We start from the raw sequence: 21,885 nt of genomic DNA, 5'->3' as shown, positions 1-21,885 counted from the left end.
GGTATGCACCTGCAGGGACTAGCCCCGAAAAGCTATCTTCAATGAGAAGGGCTGTAGCTGTCCTATGAGAAAAGCTATAGTGCAGAAAAAAATCATAAGTCTGCTGACTTTGGATTGGGATAAGCTACAGAGGCGATTAAGCCACTACTTCAATATTCATTGAAAATCCAATATTTAAGAAAAGTGACTTTACAAAAGTTACACTTTACCTATCTGTGCCTCGAGTAAGCTAATTAGCTTTAGTCTGCTGGCAGATGGCCCTATTAGAGTCTCCTTCCCCTTAATGGGGTGTGAAAATTCTTCCCAGAGGCGAAACAATGGATTAGATCTTATTTCATAAAGATTCTGCTTTGTTGAGTTTGACTTGCAATAGTGCACTTTGGGATAATTTGCAGTGAGGCAAAGAGAAAGGCCTGCAAAAGTGTTAAAGGTTGCACCTGGAATTTCTTTTCTCTTTGGTTAGGAAGTGTCTAGGAGTCACTTCACCCATAGACATTCAGAACATATTTGCACCGGAGAAGGATCAGAAGAGGGCTTGGCCTCCTATATGTGACCTGTGTGGAGACCTGAGGGGCTGTTCGTGGTCCCACCTGAATCCAGGACTAAGAAGGCCCAGTAGGCTAACCTCCTGTGTAGCTACCAAGACACAATAAGCTGGAAGCATTCTTTTTCCTGGAATGCCCAGGTAGCTAATAGAAACTGCAACTAAACTGGACCCTCCTGATTTCCATTTCTGTAGCGAGTCCTGTCTCTTAAATATTGTCCCTGAGGTCCTGGGAGCCTTGAAAACACCAAGAAATACTGCACTAAAAGTTTCAAAGTTGGAACTTAGAATATCTTTAAACTTCACGACCTGCAGAGCGCCAGCTGGACCTTACAGCAAAGGTGTACGATTCTGAGAGGACTTCATCAGATACAAATTCAGGCTTGCTCCGCTGAAGAATTTTGAGGTCCATAAAAAAAGATTAAGTCCAAAGATAGACATCTTGTCTGGGCGGAAGAACGAAAAGTATCCAGCCGATGAGAGAAATCCAGCAGGCGTGAAATTTGGATTGTTCTCTCTCTGAACTTTTCGTGCCAAAAGCAATGGCTTCAAAGTAACCTCATACAATGTCTTTGAGAGGATTTTCCTCAATACAGCCTGCAAATTTGTTCTGCTGGAGGAGTCTGCCTTTCCTTTGAGAGACTATGGGCCTGATTTAGAGTTTGGCTGACAGGGAACTCGTTGTAAATGTGATGGAGTCCCCTGACTGCCAAACCCTAGGTCCCCAGCCTCTTTATGTGATGGGCAGACATTACATTTTCAGTCGACGGAGGCCTGGTTGGCTCCATAAATAGAAAACTTCCTCTGACGGGCTGATAAAGTAACTGCTGTCGGAGGAAGGAGTGTACACCGCCCACCCTATTTAGGGTGGATGATGTGATGCATTTTTATCTGTCTATCACCAGCAGATAAAACATGGTAGTAAGTGATAGAAATAAAAACAAATAATGACCCTTGGGTGAAAGCTTCCAGGATGTGGGCTTCTTAGTTTTTTAATCTTAAACAAACTACACCAATACCGACAGCAGCAATCCCCAAATGTTTTGTTCACTGAAAGAAACTGTTGTGAAAGTAGTTCCTTTCAATGTACAGCGTTCACCACTGGGTTGGCGGTCGTCTCTACATTTGATGCACAGAAGTCCATCAGGATGGGGGAAGTAATATCTTCCACCAGCCTGACAGCCGACTTCCACTCCATTGCGGTTGTCCTCAAATCAGGCCTGGGTTCTGTTCAGCCACAAAAAATCACTTCTGATTAGTGATTTACTTTTTCCTGGCACTTTTTATCCTAAAACATTAAAACATTAAAATTTCATATCTCTGGTTCCCTTATTGGATTTTAGTCATTTTGGTATTATTATTTCAGTTTTAGAAGTTAGTTGTAGGATTTTAATTGTGTTGTGTTTTGACTTTTGTATTGCTATGGTAGTGCTAAATACTTCACAGACTTTTCCTTAAGTTAAGCATGCCTTCTCCATGTCATAGTTACCAGAAGTTGAGCTCAGGCCTTTTTAATGAACTTGTGTGTTGAACCTGACATGAGTTTGGACTTATTACAACTGTACATATATAAGCATTACTCATTACACCAACCCAAAACAGTCCAGATAAGACAGCAGAAGGCAAGCAAAATCCTCACAGTGCCCACCAGCACTTATTGTAAATTCTCTCAATGCAAACCATTGATGCAGCGTACAAGCTATATAACCTAGTTAGCACAATAGAATCTTGGTTAAATTTGTGGCTACACCCAACAAGCTAAATTATTACTGCCCGATATTAGCTATAACTCACGAACAGCATCTGAACCCTTGCCTTGACATCATCCTCCAGACCTGGCAAGAAAGTATTGAACTGCAAATGATGCTGCAAAGGCAAACCAATGCAGAATGTGCATTGTGTAAGTATATATCACATTTAACATCTCATACCTCTTGTCAAAAAATTAACCTTGTGAGAGGAGATTACACTGAAGCAATTTCCCAGTGCCCTCCTACAGTCTGTGCTCCTGGAGCAGCAGACCAGCATGGGGGAACATAGATGGGGATAAAAGAGACTGCCTCAGAAGCCTGCAATGCCTTTCCTTCTATCCACTCTTGTTTCTCATCATGTTCTCTTCGTATACTTGGGATAGCCATCTAGCAAGATGGTTTAGGTGGTTTATAAGTTGGCACCTAAAATTGAACACTATGTCAGTCTTACTCACTAAATAATATTATTCTAGCAGTAACAATTCTCTTCACATGAATATGTTTCCAATACTATACGCCAATATTGGAAGTATATTAATGTGTGCACTTCTACAATTGTTCCTAGGCATTAGCTTGCACATACTAACACTTCTCAAATTAGCTGTATCCCTAAATACCTCTGCTAACTAGCTTCTCTCTTTCAATTCGTTAAATATATATATATATATATATATATATATGTACCAAAAAATGCCCAGCATTTGAGGCCGCACAACACTGCGATGAAGGAGACATCCTTATTTAAAAGAAACAGGCAGCTTCCGATTCCGTAATACATCCTGTGGCCTGACGCGTTTCGATGGACTTTCACCATCTCTTCAGAGGCCTCGTGAGCAGGAAAAAGTGAGGTGCATGACTCGCCGCCCATTTCATTAATTGGCTTCCGGGTGCCGAGTTTGTTGCATTTTGGGCAGCGTAGTCCATTTAAGCACTATTTATCCCCTCCAGTGGGTATCTTGCCCACGATTGTTTGCAGGATAAATGTTTTTCAAGCCCTCCATTAGGCTTCCCGAATCGGACTTTGCCTGTTTAAATTACAAATCACAGTACCATTTACAGGGGGAGGGTTCCCCCTGTCCGCATCCATAAGGTTCTTCGGATGGTGCGATCCCTCTACGGCGTGGAGCAGCCGTATAAACATGTACCAAAAAATGCCCAGCATTTGAGGCCGCACAACACTGCGATGAAGGAGACGTCCTAACTATAACTACCTACTTTCTATCTAGTAGGTAATATATATATATATATATATATATATATATATATATATATATATATATATATATATATATATATATTACCTACTAGATAGAAAGTAGGTAGTTATAGTTAGGACGTAGTTTCCATAGGAAATCTGCAACATTCTATTGGGAATAACTTTGGCGCCGGTTGATGAATCTCCGCGAATTTCTCAAAGAAGGTGGCCGCACTCCGCAATTCCCCCCCGCCCCCCAATTTTTTTTTTTTGCCTTGGGGGTCCTTGTGGGAACCCCTGAGCAGGACTAGGGGGTCAGGGTGCTTCTACCCTGTCCCCTTTTTGAGTTCGAAAACTGCTTGAGCACGAGCTGCATGCTCATTGGCTTTCAACACTTCAAACCAGGAAGTGTTGGCAGCCATCTTGTGCTCGGTAGACCGAGGCACAAGAAAGCAGAAAAACAAACATGTAGAACACAAAAAGGGGGCAGGGTAGAAGGACCCTGACCCCCTAGGCCTGCTCATGGGGTCCCGTTTTTTTTAAACGGTATGTTTATTTATAAATTACCCCCCAGGGGGACCAAATTGTGGGGGCATAGTGATAAAGAAGTGTGGGGGGTGCCCAATCCCCCCCACACTGCCCCGGGGACCGCAGCCTTCCGGGGCAAAGCAACTCAGCCCCCTGGTGCATACTGGAGGCTCCTGGTGGACTACTTGCCTCCCAGGGACCCCCAGTATGCAAGGGGAATTAGTTCACCCTCTGCAAACACGCCCGGCGGCTGCGTTGCAGAGAGGTGTAAAAAAGGGTGTGGCCTCATTACACCTCTCTGCAATGCAGCCCCCTGGCGCATACTGGAGGCTCCAGGTGGGCTAGTTGGCCCCCAGGGACAACCAATATAAAAGGGGAATTAGTTTCCCTACTGCAAACGCGCCAGGGGGCTGCGTTGCAGAGAGGTGTGAAAAGGGGGATAGCCTCATTACACCTCTCTGCAATGCATCCCCCTTGCGCATACTGGAGGTACCAGGTGGGCTAGTTGGCCCCCAGGGACCCCCAGTATGCAAGGGGAATTAGTTTCTCCTTTGCAAACGCGCCCATGGGCTGCGCTGCAGAGAGGTGTAAAAAAGGGTGTGGCCTCATTACACCTCTCTGCAATGCAGCCCCCTGGGGAATACTGGAGGTTCCTGGTGAGGTAGTTGGCCCCCAGGGACCCCCAGTATACAAGGGGAATTAGTTCCCCCTCTGCAAACGCATCAGGGGGCTGCGTTGCAGAGAGGTGTACAAACATTTTTTATCAATTTATATTAAAAATATGTAATGCAATTTAAAAAATAATATATCTAAAAATAAAAAATGTATAATAATGTAGTAAATCAGTATAAAAAATATAACAATTATTACACTAAAACATTTTCATTTACAAAACCATTGAAATTCACAGAAAAAAACATAGGTTTCAGCCACGTTATAGTTAGGAATTACCATTTAAAAAACCTTTGAAATTCACTTAAAAAACTATAGGTTACAGCCACGTTATAGTTAGGAATTAGCAATTAAAAAACCTTTGAAATTCACTGAAAAAACCATTGGTTTAACACATGTTATAGTTAGGAATTAGCATTTAAACAACCTTGAAAATTCACTGAAAAAAACATAGGTTTTACACACGTTATAGTTAGGAAGTAGCATTTAAAAAACCTTTGAAATTCACTGAAAAAAACGTAGGTTTGACACATGTTATAGTTAGCTGGACATTTCACTCATATAAAACCTTTGAAATTCCCCTGTTATAGTTAGTTCAGCTAACTATAACTCGCGCGCCCGAAATGCACTGCTGATGACGTCACATATTACATCACTCATGACATGGTCAGTGACATCACTCATGACATCACTGATGACATCTCAAAAGGCATTTAGCTAGTTTTTCCTCTTGGACATTTTGCATCTAACTTGCTTGCTACCATTTTCTGTGGCCCTGACAATTGTTTAACACTATATCGTAGACCTGCAAAATATTGCACCTGAATTATTATTTTTTTTTGTATTTTATTATCATTCCTCTAGGTTTAATTGAACCATATAAACAATTTCCAAATGTATGTATCTATATACAGCATAGTTATAAATAGTTTGTTTGTATAAACTTATGATCTTTTCCAGTAATTCAATTTCTGATGGCTACCTCTAACCGTAGACTCCTCACCTTGTGAATACCCCAGGCGCCAGACTGGATCCGAAGATTTTTCTCAGCATTAATCCCATATGCCAGCAGATGGTATTGTGCTGCTCCTCATAAAGTTCGTCCTGCCCTGGAACGAACTTTTGGAGCTACATTGGAGTTGGAGCTACATATTTGTGCCACCCCTGCTAGCTGACATCAGTTCCTTCCTTTATTTCTGTGCCTTCAGACATGAACTAGCAACTTTTTCTCATCCATTTGAAAAATGTCCTCAAAAGTAAAAACGTTCTTACAGTGAGCAAGGGAACATTTCCCCTCCATGTACTACAGGATTTAAAACTTGTAGGGACTGTCATAAGCAGATGACTGTGACAGATCCAACCAGGTATGTTTCTGGTGTCTTGGGTCTTCATGCAAAACCAAGCTCTATGTTGCTAAACACCATTGAGAGGCTTGTAAGGGGTAGAAAAATACTTTTATTTGATTTGTTAACATCGTAAAAGGGTGGAACATACCATCATGTGGTACACAACAACATATTGAATAAAAATAAAACATGCACTCATGTCCGGGGTGAGATTGGACAGATATACATGATGAGTAAAAACAGGGAGAGCATTTTTAAATATACCAGAAGAATAAAAACAGGAGTTGCACTTTATAAGACAATGGCTGTCTCATTAGTCGATTGGGGCCAGCAAATGACGGTTATAACAAGGGATGCTGCACACGTTAGGGCTTATATTTGATTAAATGTGACTGTCCCCCTTGTCGCGAATAAAGTGCTTGCAGTGTCAGAATAAAAGAGCAGAGGAGGGGGAGGAGAGTGGCTATGAAGTGCATCAAGGAGGATCTGGGTCAGGCTGCAAAGCGTCCATATGTCCCAGTTCCTCATTTGCTGCTGCCTTTTTTTCGAGTTCTTGAGCAGCAAATGTCAGGAATTTTCTTGTTTTGCAGGAAAGTCGTATCGAAGACCCACAGAGGCATTTTATCACAGCCGCCCTACAGGTTCTGACTTGTGTTTCCCTTAGGATTGGCCTCAGGAGAATCTTCCTTAGATTGTGTATGGCCGGGAAAATACATAATAGATGTAATAACGACTCTACTCCCTTGTCACAGAGACGACAATCCAGAGATGGCCAGGTCCGTAACCATTTTGTGGTAAGGTCTTTACTCGGAAACCACCCCAATCTCAGTAAGCTTAGTTTGCTCTTATAGTGATCCCTGAAGCATTCTTGTAAATAGGATTGTTGTTTCAGTTGTTTATACAATGGCATCACGATCCAGCATGACATTTGCCAGCCACTAATGCTTTGTCTGTTTGCAACGATGCGTGTTTGACAGCTTTGTTAGTGGTTTGTTTAAAAGCAAGATATGACATTGGTGAATGCCAAGCTTCTTCCAGGTTTAGCGATAGAAGCGCTTGCCTAAGAGACTTGCATGTGGAATTGGTCTGCCTAGCCTGTTTTTCGACCTCTTCCAAACAGTGATGGGCAAGCGTGTTGTCTTCAGCGTCCCTCAAGCGCCAGTAATATTTGGCCAGGACCCCTTGTCTGACCGGTATCTGGTTTGTTAATCCATATCCCAGGCGTATTTGCGCTTGGGAAATATGGCGCGGAATTGAGAACAGGTTTTTTAACAATCTTGATTGAGCAAGATTTAGCATTTTAGAGTCCTTGGTGGCCATCATTTCCGAGCCATATGTGATTGAGGGCAGAAATGTTGCTGCTACAGCCTTTAGCAAAAGGGGTGGTCTTGGCTGAAGACTAGAATGTGGATCCATCCCTGTTCTTGAGGACATTCCTGCAAGAGGTCCTCTTTACACTCCAAGTCGTCAGGTAAGTCCAAGTCAAAAACAAAGCACAAACACATGCTCTCCCTCATCCAGAGAAGAACGTTAAGGTGCCTCCTGGTCTCCCACTGAAAAACTCATTCCACAGCTCATAAAGATGCAAACCAAATTCCAAAGTCCACTAGAGATCCTTCAACAAGAGGAAGCTTTTAAGAAAGCTATGTTGCACCTCTTTGGTGTACATTGGGCCCCAGTGATCTGAGAAGCTCTCCACAAGGTTACCATTAGTGAATCCTTCCCTGATGCTGTCAGTGCCTTTTGACTACCCTGCGGGGTCCAGACCACGTCCAACTTGACTTCGAATCTGGCACCATAATCAATACGGTCCCTGCTGTGTCGACGTCAGCACCAACATTGGAGGAAGGACCAATTGTCTTCTCAGATGCTGACGAGTACCTGGACCATAATCTTGCTCTCCGCAACCTTTGGCACAGCCAGTCCAACCTCATTCTGGCTTGGACAGAACATTACGACTACATGGGACTCTACACATCCTTTTGCTTCAGACTCAGAAAACAGTCAGCACAATCATATTGGGAGATGCTGGGGATGATCATTCCATTATTAGGATGAGGACTGTAAATAATTGGATTATTCGTGGTGCAGGATGTGAGGCCTGCACAAGTAATATGTCTACAATTGTCTCCTTACTGGGAAGCAAGTAGATCATTTTAGCATTTGAGTGTCTTATAGTAGCATAGCAGAGAAGTCCAAGGCCTACTTAGGGGAGGTGATGTGTAGTAGTAATCCCAATTTGCTGGCTCGCAACAACACTTAATAAATTATTGCCTAGTCAGTGCTTTTAGTTTGCAAAAGGAAAATAAAATATATTGCTATATTGCACACACACTACAGCATTAATTCACACACACATATATATATATATATATATGGTAGGTGGCAATACTGTTGACATTATCAAATTATATTTGACCTCTAGTGGGTCACGACCGCCTAATCAAAATAACCATCATCTATACCAGATGCAATATCACACTATAAGAGTTTGCCATTTTAAATAAAGTCACCAATTGGCTTTGTCAAGGGATCAACACTAAGCCCAGGCGGGTAACTACAATCTGCAGAGAAGTTTACATTGTTTTGCCTACTCCACATTCCACTTGCCAACGCAGAGCTTAGGCAAAACTATGACTCCGTGGTGGAGAATAGTTAGCCACCCGCTCCACCCTCCCAAAGTAGTTAAAAGTGATAAAAAAAGGCACTTACCTGCAGTGGCTGCCTCCACCTTGTCATGGCGGCTCTCCTTCCTCCTCCTCACCATCCTACCTCTCTGAAAACCCCTAACTTGTACGTCTTGCAAGTGCGCAAGGCGTACAACGTAGGGGTTATCTAAGAAGAAGGACAGCAAGGATGAGGAAGGAGAGTGGCCGTGTCGAGGAGGAGGCAGCCACGGCAGGTAAGTGCCTTTTTTATTACTTTATAATTACTTTGGGAAGGGGAAGGATGCGGAGTAGAGTGGAGCAAAGTTCCACTGAGTTGTTTTCCAACTCCATGGAACTTCAAGTAGAGGCACTACGCCTTTTCCGCCCACCCTTAAACAACACATAATTATAAAAGGCAAGCCTATTAGCTTTGTTGGGGTGTCATCACAATAAAATGTAAGACAAGCTTATTGATTGTGTCAAGGGGGCACCATATTAAAGAACACTAATCACTTGTTATAATTCAGCAGTATAACCAATGGAATTCAAAATCACACATAAAGGCATTCAATATTATTACAAAGCAGTGCAATGTCCACCAGCAATCATTGTCATTCCAAATCAACATAGCATATGTCCGAGGCTTTCTTTTGCCACTTCAGACCACATAAGATGCAGCCATAGGACCACCCTCTAGGGGTCCCTGCACACCCAAACTGAAGCTCCAGAAGTGCATAAACTGGTTCTCAATGGGCATAAGCAGGCCGGCGCCAATGGTCCTGCAGATGCCCAACTAGTCCTGAGGGTTAGCTGTAGACAAAGTCTTCAGTCCTTTAAGGGCATCATGCTGCTACTCTTTTCAGCTGAATATGCTCTTCCACTCTCCCCTTTAACGTTCTAGTCTTACAAGTGTGGGTGGAAAGTTCCAGATGCCAGGTACACCTGGCTAATCTCAGGATGCCATAAAATCCCTCCACTCCTGTGCAAATCCTCATGCACAGCATTCTGGGAATATCCAATACAGCAGAACCCTTCTACACCAAGTGGTGTGGCTATGATAATGGGCACTCCAAACCAGTTCTTGGGGAGCTTCTCCCCCATCTTGGTTTGGAGCCAAGTCGGCTAGAGGGACAAATGAAAAGGGTAGGCCTGCTGTCAGTTTTATCTGCTTGTGACAGGGGAGGCTTCTTTGAAGCGTATCTAGTTCTGGAGCACAGCCCTCAGGCCATCCTGTCAAGGGAATGTCAGCAACTCACCATACCCAAGCCCATTGTTCACTTTCTGGGAGCAATACACATCTCACCAGAGGGGAGCCATCCAGCTTCCAGGTGACTGTTGAATGCTTAAAACCTTTAGGCTGGAAAATGGTAACTTTTTAAAGGTGACCTTTGCTTAATAGGTAGGCAAAATATGATTTCACCTTTAAATTGGATTTTAAATTAGGATTAAAATGAGTCCTTAAATTATTTCTCTGGCTCCTACCAATACACTTTTAGCATTAAATAAATTATACAATTTCACCCAATGATTCTCTATGGAAGCAGCCAGCCTTGCTACAGTGAAAGTAATTTTTTGGGGATATTTCAGTTTAAGGACATGTCCAACATTAGTTTCTTCATGTGCTACTTTTAAATATCATGCAATCTGTCTTTTTGTGAAATAAGTCCTGTTTAGGGCTGACTCATAAAGATTTAAAAGGAAATGTATGCCTTTCGAAAGGGGGTTAGAACTTTTAGTTTAAAACAGACACAAGCATGTTACGAATTTACAGCTACCATGCTATGCAAGACAGTAGTCTCTCATGTATAGACTACACACATGCATGTGCGCATGGGTTCACATGTCTCAAGCCCAGTACCCCTTAGCCTAGTTGTGCCATAAGAGGTGGACACTGGCGGTAAACAAGCTGAGTCCAATTACCCTGAAAACTACCATGAGTGAGACCCAAATTCTGAGACTCACCCACCATAAAGGTCCAGAAATTGAGTTATCCAAAGCAAAAAATCCTGGTGGACTAAATAGGCGCAAGCCATTTTCAACATGGATAATCTTTTTTATGGACCTTTAGGACACCTGTGGGCTATACACTTCCTGGGCACAGGATTGAACTCTGCCCTCCACAGAGGAACCAGCTCCTTTTTCTGTGTTGATCAGATAAGCAGCATTGGCTTTAGATGGGCAACTCCTGTTTGTTGAAGCTAAAACGAATGTCCTGATGTAGGCCCTGCAACCTCGGCAGGCTTCCACAGAACTGGTTCTCCCTTTTAATGACACCCTTTTAATGAAGCTATGAAGGACTCGCTAGGGCCAAACCTTGCTCTTGCTGAACATTAAATAGAGAGGGGATCAGAAGACTTAGGGCCTTATTCCTAGTTTGGCAGTCCTCCTATTGGCCCGCCACCACTGCACCAACAGGAGGACCACCAAGCCTGTTTTGTGTACTCGTAGAATTTGTACCCGAGTGGCAGGAAGACAAGTGCATTATGCAGTTCGCACTGCACTCTGTCACTTGCAGAACTTCGCTGAGTTTTTTGACACGTCATTGAGTTCCACATAGTCAAACTCCGCGAACTATGCCCAGATCTGGCCAAAACCACACCTGACTCCTTTGCAGAGCCTCCCATCGATCTGAGCCATCCAGAGTATGGTGCAGTTTGGAGCCTTCCCTCTTGTTTATTGAGTCCGGGTCATTTGGGTCATGAGCCTAATGTTTTAACCTCAGTCCTGGCGATCAGTGATAAAGGCTCTGAGGCTTCTTGGCCTTTTGGCCTGCTGCATCCTGCCTGCCAACTAAACCTGATGGCACATGTGAACTTTGCAGTGGAACCTGAAGTCTCAGTGGGTTCAGCACCAAGGGAGCCTGTCAGATTCCATCCAGGTTTCAGGGCAGACTGCAAAAGACTTGCAGTGGTGGCTGTAACCGCAATTTTACCAGCTCTCATTCTCACCCAGAGCTGACGGTGGTGAGAACCATGTCACTGTTGGGAAGCCCATCTGGGAATGGTGGAGATCATAGGACTCTGGTCTCTGGTGGAGACTCACCTCCACATCAACCTGTTGGAGCTTTGGCCCAATCGCTTTGCGTTGAAGGCCTTCCTATCATTCATCAAAGGAAGGATGGTCCAGGTGTTCACGGACAACACCACAACAGGGCAGCTCTCTCCATGTGACCCCTCTGTTGGGATTCTTGAATGCCAGGGCGCTCAAACTGAGCCAGCAATGTGCTTTGGGTCACAAACAGCAGCTGCACAAGGAGGTGGCGCAGGGCGTATTTCAGCAAAGGGGAGAACCACGAACCACAGCTGACAATGCATACATTCTGCACTTTTGCACACTGGAGTTCCCTAGAAGGATCTTTCTTGGAAATACTTTCTGCCTAGAGTGGAGCACGAGACTTTTGTATGCCTTCTACTACTACCTCCCATGCCACGATTTCTGAAGAAGATTAGCAACAACGGGTCCCAAGTCATCCTAGGGTCTCCTGACTGGGGCATGAGAGTGTTATGACCTGAACCTCTGGGCATTAGCTTCTGTCCTCCAATTAGGCTGCCATTTCTGGAGGATCTTCTGTTGCAGCAGGTCAATCCACACCTCTATGCGTGGCAGTTGGGCAGCAACAAATGATGGCTTTCAATCTCCCTCCCAAAGCAATGGATATCATTCAAGTGGCCAGGCATCCTTCAATGAAAACTGTTCATGCCCAACTCTAGGACAATGTTGTGACATGGTGCAATTCTTCCTACACTGACTCATTACAGGTCATGTTGTCTGATGTGTTACATTGAATGTCTGACATAATATCGACAGACAGAATATCGAAATACAAAAATATCGGAGCAAAAATATCGATATCAAAAATATCGGAATCCTATCTTCATAAAGGTAAGTACAAAAATATCGAAAAAATAATATCGTAGTACAAAAATATCAGAATCAAAAATATCGTTTTTTTAAATGTATTAATAATAATGTAAAAATAATTTTAAAATACATATAATTTTACAAATATTAAATAAAAATATTAAAACAAAATTAAAACTAATACATATACATTTAAAATAAATAAAACACTTAATAATTTAATGTAATTTTTTTTTTAATATTATTTATTTGATTTAATGGAATATTTTTTTGTTTGTACCCCAAAAACCCAAAACTGACCCTGAACCCTAAAAATATCCCTGTACCCCAAAAACCCAAAACTGACCCTGAACCCTAAAAATACCCCTTTACCCAAAAACTGAAAACTGACCCTGAACCCTAAAAATACCCCTTTACCCAAAAACTGAAAACTGACCCTGAACCCTAAAAATACCCCTTTACCCATGAACTGAAAACTGACCCTTATCCCTAAAAATACCCCTTTACCCAAAAACTGAAAACTGACCCTGAACCCTAAAAATACCCCTTTACCCAAAAACTGAAAACTGACCCTGAACCCTAAAAATACCCCTTTACCCATGAACTGAAAACTGACCCTGAACCCTAAAAATACCCCTTTACCCAAAAACTGAAAACTGACCCAGAACCCTAAAAATACCCCTTTACCCAAAAACTGAAAACTGACCCTGAACCCTAAAAATACCCCTTTACCCAAAAACTGAAAACTGACCCTGAACACTAAAAATACTCCTTTACCCAAAATTAATTAATATTATTTAATTACCAATTAATTATTAATTAACAATAACAATAAAGTAAATATATTAGCACATTAGCTGTAATTAATTTAATTTAATAATTAATATTATTTTTCCCAATTAATTAATTAAGAATAACAAAAAATTATATATAAAAAAATTACTATAATTAATGTAATTAAATAATTAATATAATCAATTACCAACTAATTAATAATTATAAATATGTACAAAATTATATTAATTAATTAACTAATTAATATAAATTAATTACCAATTAATTATTAATTAAAATATGTACAAACATATATTAATCAATTAATTATTATTAAATTACTTCCCACCCTATTCCCCTATAAACCCATAACCCGCTACAGAACATATTTATCAATTAATCAATTAATTAAAATTAATTAAACATTATTTCTCAATTAATCAATTAATAATTCCTACTAATTAATAATTACTTTAACATAATTAAATTACTTCCCACCCTATTGCCCTATAAACCCACAACCCGCTACAGAAGTAAAAGACAATATTTAATTAAATTACATTAAAAATAAATAATAAAACATAATAAATACAATATAATATACACTAAATGTATTTAAAAATTGATATTAGTAACATCTAAGTTATTTATTTCGATATTATTGACATCGATATTTAAAACTTCGATATTACTGATATCATACTAATATCGATATTAAGACTGTCGATATTACTTACCTTCTATATTTTGTCCCATCGATATTTAAACTTCGATATTTTTGTATATCTATATTTAAAAATCGATATTTTGTCTGTGTACCGTTACATTATGTGCTGTATAGCCCAGGAAGGACTTGCTATGGGCAGTGTTACAGAGGTTATTTGTTGCCTGTTTTGGCCATCTTGTTTTTACTGGACCACCCGTCCTTACGGAATTGCCTGTTGTGATCCGTTTTCTTCATTGTCTGTTCATATGTTTCCACCAAAAGCCTTTTAGATGTCACGCTTAATTTGGTTCTCACTTTCCTGATGTGCACCCTTTTTGAGCCGATGCACAGTTGTCCTTTGTGTTTACTGACTCTCAAAACAGTCTTTCTTTTAGCAATAACCTAAGCTCTTTACGTGAGTGAGCTGCAAGCTTTGTCCATTCATCCACCATATGCCAAATTCCTGGAAGAACTGGAGTTGGGGACTATGGTGGTATTCTTACCTAGGTTTATGATGCATTTTCATTCTGGCCAATCTATCCCCCTGGCAATCTTTGCTCCCCCTCACCACTCTAAAGAGGAGGAGAGGCTCATCATTTGGATCTCGAGAATGCTTAGAATTTTGACAGCAATTTCACCAAGAACCATTGGATGGCTGATGAGCTCCTTTTGGTGTGTGCTAGGTGGAAGAAGGGTAAGGCCAACCAGAGAAGGACCATATCAAGGTGGGTAGTCCTCTGTATAAAAATATGCTTCAAATTGGCCAAGACGCAACCCCCGGATAGTCTGAGAGTACATTCGACTAGAGCCAAGGAGAGTAAAAGGAGTTAGCATGCGGACTGCTTGTTCTGGGCATCTGTCCAGCTGCAACAAGTGGTTCAATCCATACATTAATGAAGCTCTACTGCCATGATAGCCAGGCCCGGTAGAAAGGGCCCTTTCCCTTTTCTGTACTGCAGGTTTTTCTGGTTTGAGCCATTCCACAGGCTCACCACCTTGGGAGGTACTGGTTTGGTAGTCATTCACAAAATTTGGAATCTGTGGTTAGAAGCATCAGACTACGTTACTTTCCTTCAATAGCAGTCTCTCTGGTGGATAGTCTAGCTAACCACAGATTCCTTACTGCCTTCCCACCTCCCCGTACTGCAGAAAGGGCGCTTTTATCCATTTATAAAAAAGCCCCATTTTAGATCTGGACACTATCACATCTGATCACTCATTAATCTCTGTGTCTACCGGCATAGAGAGATCAAGGAAGAAATTGGCGTTAGCACACAGGTGTATGGGTTGTATGCGGCTCTAATGTCACTTCTGGGGCGGGTCGAAGTTGAAGCAAACTGCACACCACCACCAGCTGGTGCATGGAATCAATGGTGAGAAAAATCGCAGGAACCAGTCTGACGGCTGGGGTTATTCACAAGGTAAGGAATCTGTGGTTAGGTAGAGTGTGCACCAGGATCAGCTTTAATGAAGGTAAGTAAATTGTTCATTAAAGAATTTCTCATAATCAACATTGTATTGCATGTAATTCATCTACTCCCTTCCAACAAAACACAACATGCAAGAGTGAATGTAGCTCATCGCCACAAAATATGTTAGTATGTTTTTTCTGTAGAATGCTTAACCTCTTCCACATCAGCTCTGTAGCTGGAATTTGATCAAATGTCATTGATGCAAAGATCTTCTAAGATGCTGGATCAGAGAAATGGTCATCAAGCTAACGTTGTTCCTACTTAATCACGTTACTGAAATGTTCATAAGACAATTTACCGTCTAATATGCGTTCATCAATGGAAATCAAATTATTTCAATCAAATTTTAGTTCGATTTTACACATTAATAGATACTCAAATATTGCATCACCGCCATTTATACATTTTATGAAAACTGGTTTCTCCATCTGCAGCATAAAAAGTATTTTTTAACAACTTTAACAATGTTACCATGGCCAGAACAAACCGTTGGCGCGCTTAATACACAAGTGCAGGTAATAGCAAGACAGCCAGAACAATATACTATTCAGTGTCATACATTAGGGCCAGGCATTATAATCCTTTGACTGATAATACAATATGGCAGGACTATTAGTCCCATATAAAAGCTTATTAATGTCTGCCAAATCTTCCGGGAACGAACTCTGGTCCACAGGTAGTCACACGACCTCTGGGGATCAGGGTATCCCCATGTCTCTTTTAATATAGGTATAAAAGGGGGTCAATAAGATGGAAAGAAGGGAATTGTTAATGCTTAGAATTAGGAATGCTCATTGATTGATTATGGATCTCTATTGTTTTGCATGTGCTGGCTCTCTAACATTTTCCAATCCGAAGGAAAGTGCATGTTTGATAAATGGCATATCAGAGTCTTTGTGACTCTATTGCATTTTTATGTGACATATTTAGATTTGTTCTGGGGTATTATGTCTGGCTGAGGAGTTACGCAGCTGTAGTAGATGTTGGGAGATGCTCCTGGGCACCTCCTAATTTGCTCCAGAGAAATTCTTTATGAATGTGGGCACTTGCTACTGATATCATTTGTCGGACGGAAGGCTGAATATAATTTGTGACCTTGGCTTCGAAGCAGTTGGGAAAGGATTTGTTACTAGGGGAGCCTCTTTTTGCCTATTGTATGGAAGAAGCCTATGTTTTTCTAGCTCAATTGGCATAAAAAGCATGCATTGCACAAAAACATGTTTAACTACATTCCAGATGCAATCATTTGTAGAATGAATGTTTCATTTAGTCTAACTAAATCTCTTTTCTTTGCAACTAGACTATCTTAGTTCATACTGCTGAGACAGTACGCCTGAGGTATTTTGTGGATTTGCTATTGGAGCAAGGGAAGCTCATTATGCTAGTGGGAAATGCCGGAGTTGGGAAGACAATCCTCGTATCGGATAAACTCTCCAGGCTGTCTGAGCATTACATGGTGGCTAAGGTCCCATTTAACTACTACACAACGTCTGCAATGCTCCAGCGTAAGTACATGTGTGCACAAGTCTTAGCGATGCAGAGAGGTTCCACTGAGCATGCGTAGAAACACGTTAATGAGATTGCTGCACGATAAGGCATAATTTACTGTGTTTTGCAGGTGTTCTGGAAAAGCCGCTAGAAAAAAAAGCTGGAAGAAATTATGCTCCCCCAGGCGCCAAAAAACTAATTTACTTCATTGATGACCTTAACATGCCAGAGGTGGATGCCTACAGCACTGTTCAGCCTCACACTTTAATCCGACAACATCTTGACTACAGTCACTGGTAATGACCTTTTTTGCTTTTTTCCTATTGTATGAATATTGAGATTCCAATGATTCGCTTGGGCATTACAGCTTGTTGTGTGTCTTTTAAATTTGTTTGTTCTTTTGTTTAAAATTATTATTATAAACCTTCTATTCGTTTTCTTTGTGTGATCCTTTTTAGGTCGGGGCAAGAGGCACCTTTCATTGCCTCCGTTGCCTAAAGTAATCATAGCGATTCATAAATAAAAAACAAATCCATATTTACATACATAAAAGGGATTTGGATTAGCCCATTTTATTTGTTCTGCACAGCTGTAATTGACATTTTCCTGCCACAACACACCCTTATAGGGCTGTGGGTCAGACAATTTCAGCCATTAGCTCTTGAACCGTGATTGACAGCATTTGCTATGATCACATGTGCACATTAGCTAAAGAAATGTACTTTAGTATTAGAACTAGAGGGATAATATTTTACCTTGCCAATATTTATTTATTTCCATTCATTTTGTAGTCATCTTTGTGGTTTTAAATTAAGTCTTATGGTTACAACAATTCTCAAATGTGTACATAAAGAGGGTAGCTGTTCCAAAGAACAGCTACCCGCTTTTTGTGCAAATATTCCTACATGGGAGCATGGGTGTTGAAACAAACTGATAGCGTGGCCCTTAGCATGAGCAACGTCCCCTGGTCACAGCATGAAACCCATTCAGGGCTATGCAGGTTAAGTCATTAATTGAAACAAATGTTCGTATTCTTTGAAGAAATCTGAGCATTTATTTTTTCTTTCATGAAAGTTATATCATCACATTCATCAATCCAGCCTTGTGAATTCCTAAATTATAATGTCCATATCCAATGCATTTCGGCTAGGGACTAGCCTTCATCAGGGACTGGGATCTATAAACAAACAGATATGGGGACATATCAGGGACCTAGGTCATAATACAACAGTACTTCCTAACTTAACATCGTGCAAGCCAGGTGTAGCCAAAGTCAGAGTCAAACAGGTAGCGTTATGTAGAAAGAGAAATGAAAATGCTCATGTGAAAAACGAAAAACCGAGTAAGTCGTGTATTTGTAAAATAACGTTCCAAAAGTGTCCATCCAGGAAGGTTATAAAGCGTAGAAGAGAGTAATCAATTTGCCTCCACCAAACATGCTCGACATTATAGCAAAACCACTGTGCAAGAAAATATTTTACCTTGCCAATATTTATTTATTTCCATTCATTTTGTAGTCATCTTTGTGGTTTTAAATTAAGTCTTATGGTTACAACAATTCTCAAATGTGTACATAAAGAGGGTAGCTGTTCCAAAGAACAGCTACCCGCTTTTTGTGCAAATATTCCTACATGGGAGCATGGGTGTTGAACCATTAACTGCTTCCTCCCCACTTCTTTTGTGATTGATAATACAATAATTCAAAGCCAATAGCCAAAGCCATCACACCAGCTTGCCAATGCCAGACCTATTGGCACTGACACTGGGACAGTAGGACACATTATAGTATTTATCTTGCAGCTATTGTTTGGGTGAAATTCCACAACTAGCAAATGAAAGTGCCTCCGGTCTCAGAATTATTGTGTCCACAAAATTTTGGGCCAAGAGAAACCACAATCATTACAATGCTGCAGGCGCTGCAGGCGTCATAATTGGCCAACTGAATCAGCAGTCTCGTGGGAGCAGCCATTGCTCTCCTCAGTCAGGCACAAGTATGCCCTGCACCCCTGCTCTCATCAGGTCCCTCTCAGGGAATTCTTCTCATTATAAGCGACTTAATGCTTTAAGCAAGCATCTCATCCCTGTTTTTTTCCTCAGTGACTGGAGTCAATGCAGATGCAAAAAGGCAAATTGTAATCTTCAACTCTAGTCAATGTGCACAAAAGCCTAATTTTTTAGCTATTCCCTTTCTTGTCCCTTTCCATATCTCTGTTTTTTTCTGGCTTTAATATAAATTCTTTTTTTAATGTAAACATTTTCTCTTGTAGGTCATGGGCTCATTGTGAAACCTCCTACTTCTGAAAACGTGTATGCCAATGCTTTTGTTGCAGAATATTTTCATAAGTTCAACTTGCTCCAATTTGTTTGGTCCATTGACTAAAGTGTGTTAAAATATTAAAATCCACGCCCTTTACTTGGGGAAACATTCATAAGCCTGGGCGGATTTTGCGGAGTTCTGCTACATGGAATTCTGCCAAGTGTCAAAAAAACTCCTCCAAGGTACGCGGAGTACTGTGAGCAGCAGAGTCGGTTACCTCGCGCAGTTCGCACTGATTTTTAGTGCTGGGGGTTTGTCCCGCATTGTAAAATCAGCACAAACGGCATCTCACATAGTGCAAAAGGGCGCTGTTTCTTTCTGCCGCTTGAGTAGAAGTTCTACACGAGCGCCAGCTTCCTCAACGTGAATGGAAAGTGTCTCAACGCGATTGAGGAATCTTCAGTGAAGTGGTCCAGCGTTGAATTTTCCTCACTCGTGCTCTGCCAACTTACCATTGACGGGCGCAAGAAATGTAATTGTGGACTGCGAAAAACTCTGCAAACTCTGCAAACGCAGCAGTGTTAACCACTCAGGCTTAGAATCCAAGAGGTTAAATATTGTACAAGTGCTAATTACCAATGACAACAATAAACCATTTATTTTCTCTTGGTACTTTTGCTTGGGGCTCACGTACTTTTAAAAAAAGATTTAACTATTTGTATCTATTATTTTTGGTGAACGTTCTTGCTGATGAAGTCTGTCCGATCGAAGACTGGTGAATGCACAAAGTAAAGTTGCAATATGATTTAATATTAACAGGGTAAGTTAGACCCTGGTGAGCCTCCCATGTCAGCCTAGTCTATGGTCTTCCCTCCCTTGGAAGACAGCAGGCTGCCTCTCAGCCTTCAGTACAACTGGAACTGCCATGTAGGAATAGGACACATTACAACGCAATCTTTTACAACGCATGCCTTTACAATGCAGTTTTTACATCGCAACATCCATTACAACGCATGATTCTATAACGCTTGCCATCACAACACATTTTTAGACACTACACTTACAACGCATTCTATTACAACGCATACCAAACAGCACATACCATTACAATGCATAATACTTTTAGGGCAACAGAAGTGTAAGTGTTGGATAGTGTAGAGGTAAAAATTACTATTCCCACTCCTGTGAGCGCAACAGTAGGGTAAATGTTGGATAGTGTAGGGGTAAAGATTACTATTCCCACTCCAGTGAGTGCAACAGTAGGGTAAGTGTTGGATATTGTAGGGGTAAAAATTACTATTCCCACTCCAGTGAGTGCAACAGTAGGATAAGTATTGGTTAGTGTATGGGTAAAAATTACAATTTCGCATTACTTATCTTATAATGCGTTGTAATGGCATGCGTTGTAGTGGCATGCATTGTAATTACATGTGTTATAGTGTTATGCGTTGTAATGGCTGCATTGTAATGACATGTGATGTAAAGGATGTTGCATTGTAATGACTACATTGTAAAGGTAGTGCGTTGTAATGACTGTGTTGTAATGGTTGTTTCCCGCCATTTAGTGATGTGTCCACACTCTACCTAATGTCAGATGACGACCTCCATAACCTCATTTTTCTGTGGTCATCAGGTCAAAGATTTTGAATGGTGATGCCAGCTGCCGATCTGCCATCGGTAGAACTCCAGTTGCTCTACCCTAAATAGGGCAAGGGAACTACAAGGTTGTCAGTCAGGGCTTCCAACAAGCTCTAAATTGTCCATATGTGTGGTGAATTGTCCCTACAGCAGCATCTTCCTCAGACCAAAACTGCTCTTCCTCATTCACCCCCTAATCTTCTGCAACAGCCGACCTACATTGTTCTGCCCTCCCTTTGTTATGCTTTCACAAGGAAAGAAAATTACTCAGTATAAGAGGTCGATTACGATGTCATCCGGAAAGGCTCCAAATCGTATTTGGTTCTGCCGAATCCAATTCGGAACCCATCTTTCCGGCTGAATCGGAAAGCTTTCCGAACTACCGATTAGGATGATCCGAAGGCGTTGGGACTGTCCGAGTCGGTTCCGGATGGCAGTCGGAAGAACCGAGTCATTCGGAGCCGACTCGTACATGTCAATGGTCCACGTTTCTGACCAAGAGATTACAATGTCAGATTCGGACAGCCTTTCCGAAATGGTTGTTCCGACATGGATCGGCTGTCGGAATCTTACTTTGGGGGCCCATAGCAGATCTCCTTTCACCCGGAGCCTTCCGAATGGTGCCCATGGGAGTACCCAAGGGACCCTCCTTTCAGGCCATGCACAGTGTGGCAGGCACCAATTGGTGCCTGCCACATGGTGCACGATTTTCCCCACACAACCCTTTCTTCAACGTCAGAACACAAGCTCCCTTTGAAATCAATTGGAGTTCGACCGAATGGTATACGGAACCATCGTAATCTGTCGGTTGGACTCCTCGAATCCGATTCAGTCGGAAACCAATCCAAGACGGATTCAGTCGGAAACCATTCCAAGACTGATTCAGTCAGAATGCTTTCCGGACGACATCGTAATCGACCCCTAAGCAGTATGTGTATATTTCCGTTTTATTTACATTTAGTATGTGTCCTTGAATTTGAAAGTCTAGTTAAATGCTTTATTGAT

General features: G+C 41.5%; 1 protein-coding gene across 1 annotated transcript in view; it reads left to right on the top strand.

Annotated features, from left to right (window-relative positions):
- LOC147731161 (dynein axonemal heavy chain 11-like) overlaps nt 1-21,885 on the top strand; it is a 1,538,124-nt gene that overhangs the window by 310,341 nt on the left and 1,205,898 nt on the right. The window contains exons 11-12 of the mRNA XM_086956147.1: nt 16,798-17,002; nt 17,116-17,281. Coding sequence (XP_086812273.1) covers nt 16,798-17,002; nt 17,116-17,281 — 371 coding nt within the window. The remainder of the gene's footprint in view (nt 1-16,797; nt 17,003-17,115; nt 17,282-21,885) is intronic.

Source organism: Lissotriton vulgaris, chromosome 2_1 (genome assembly GCF_964263255.1).
Source record: "Lissotriton vulgaris chromosome 2_1, aLisVul1.2, whole genome shotgun sequence".
Taxonomy (NCBI): Eukaryota; Metazoa; Chordata; class Amphibia; order Caudata; family Salamandridae; genus Lissotriton; species Lissotriton vulgaris.
This window is presented reverse-complemented; position numbering and strand designations above follow the sequence as displayed.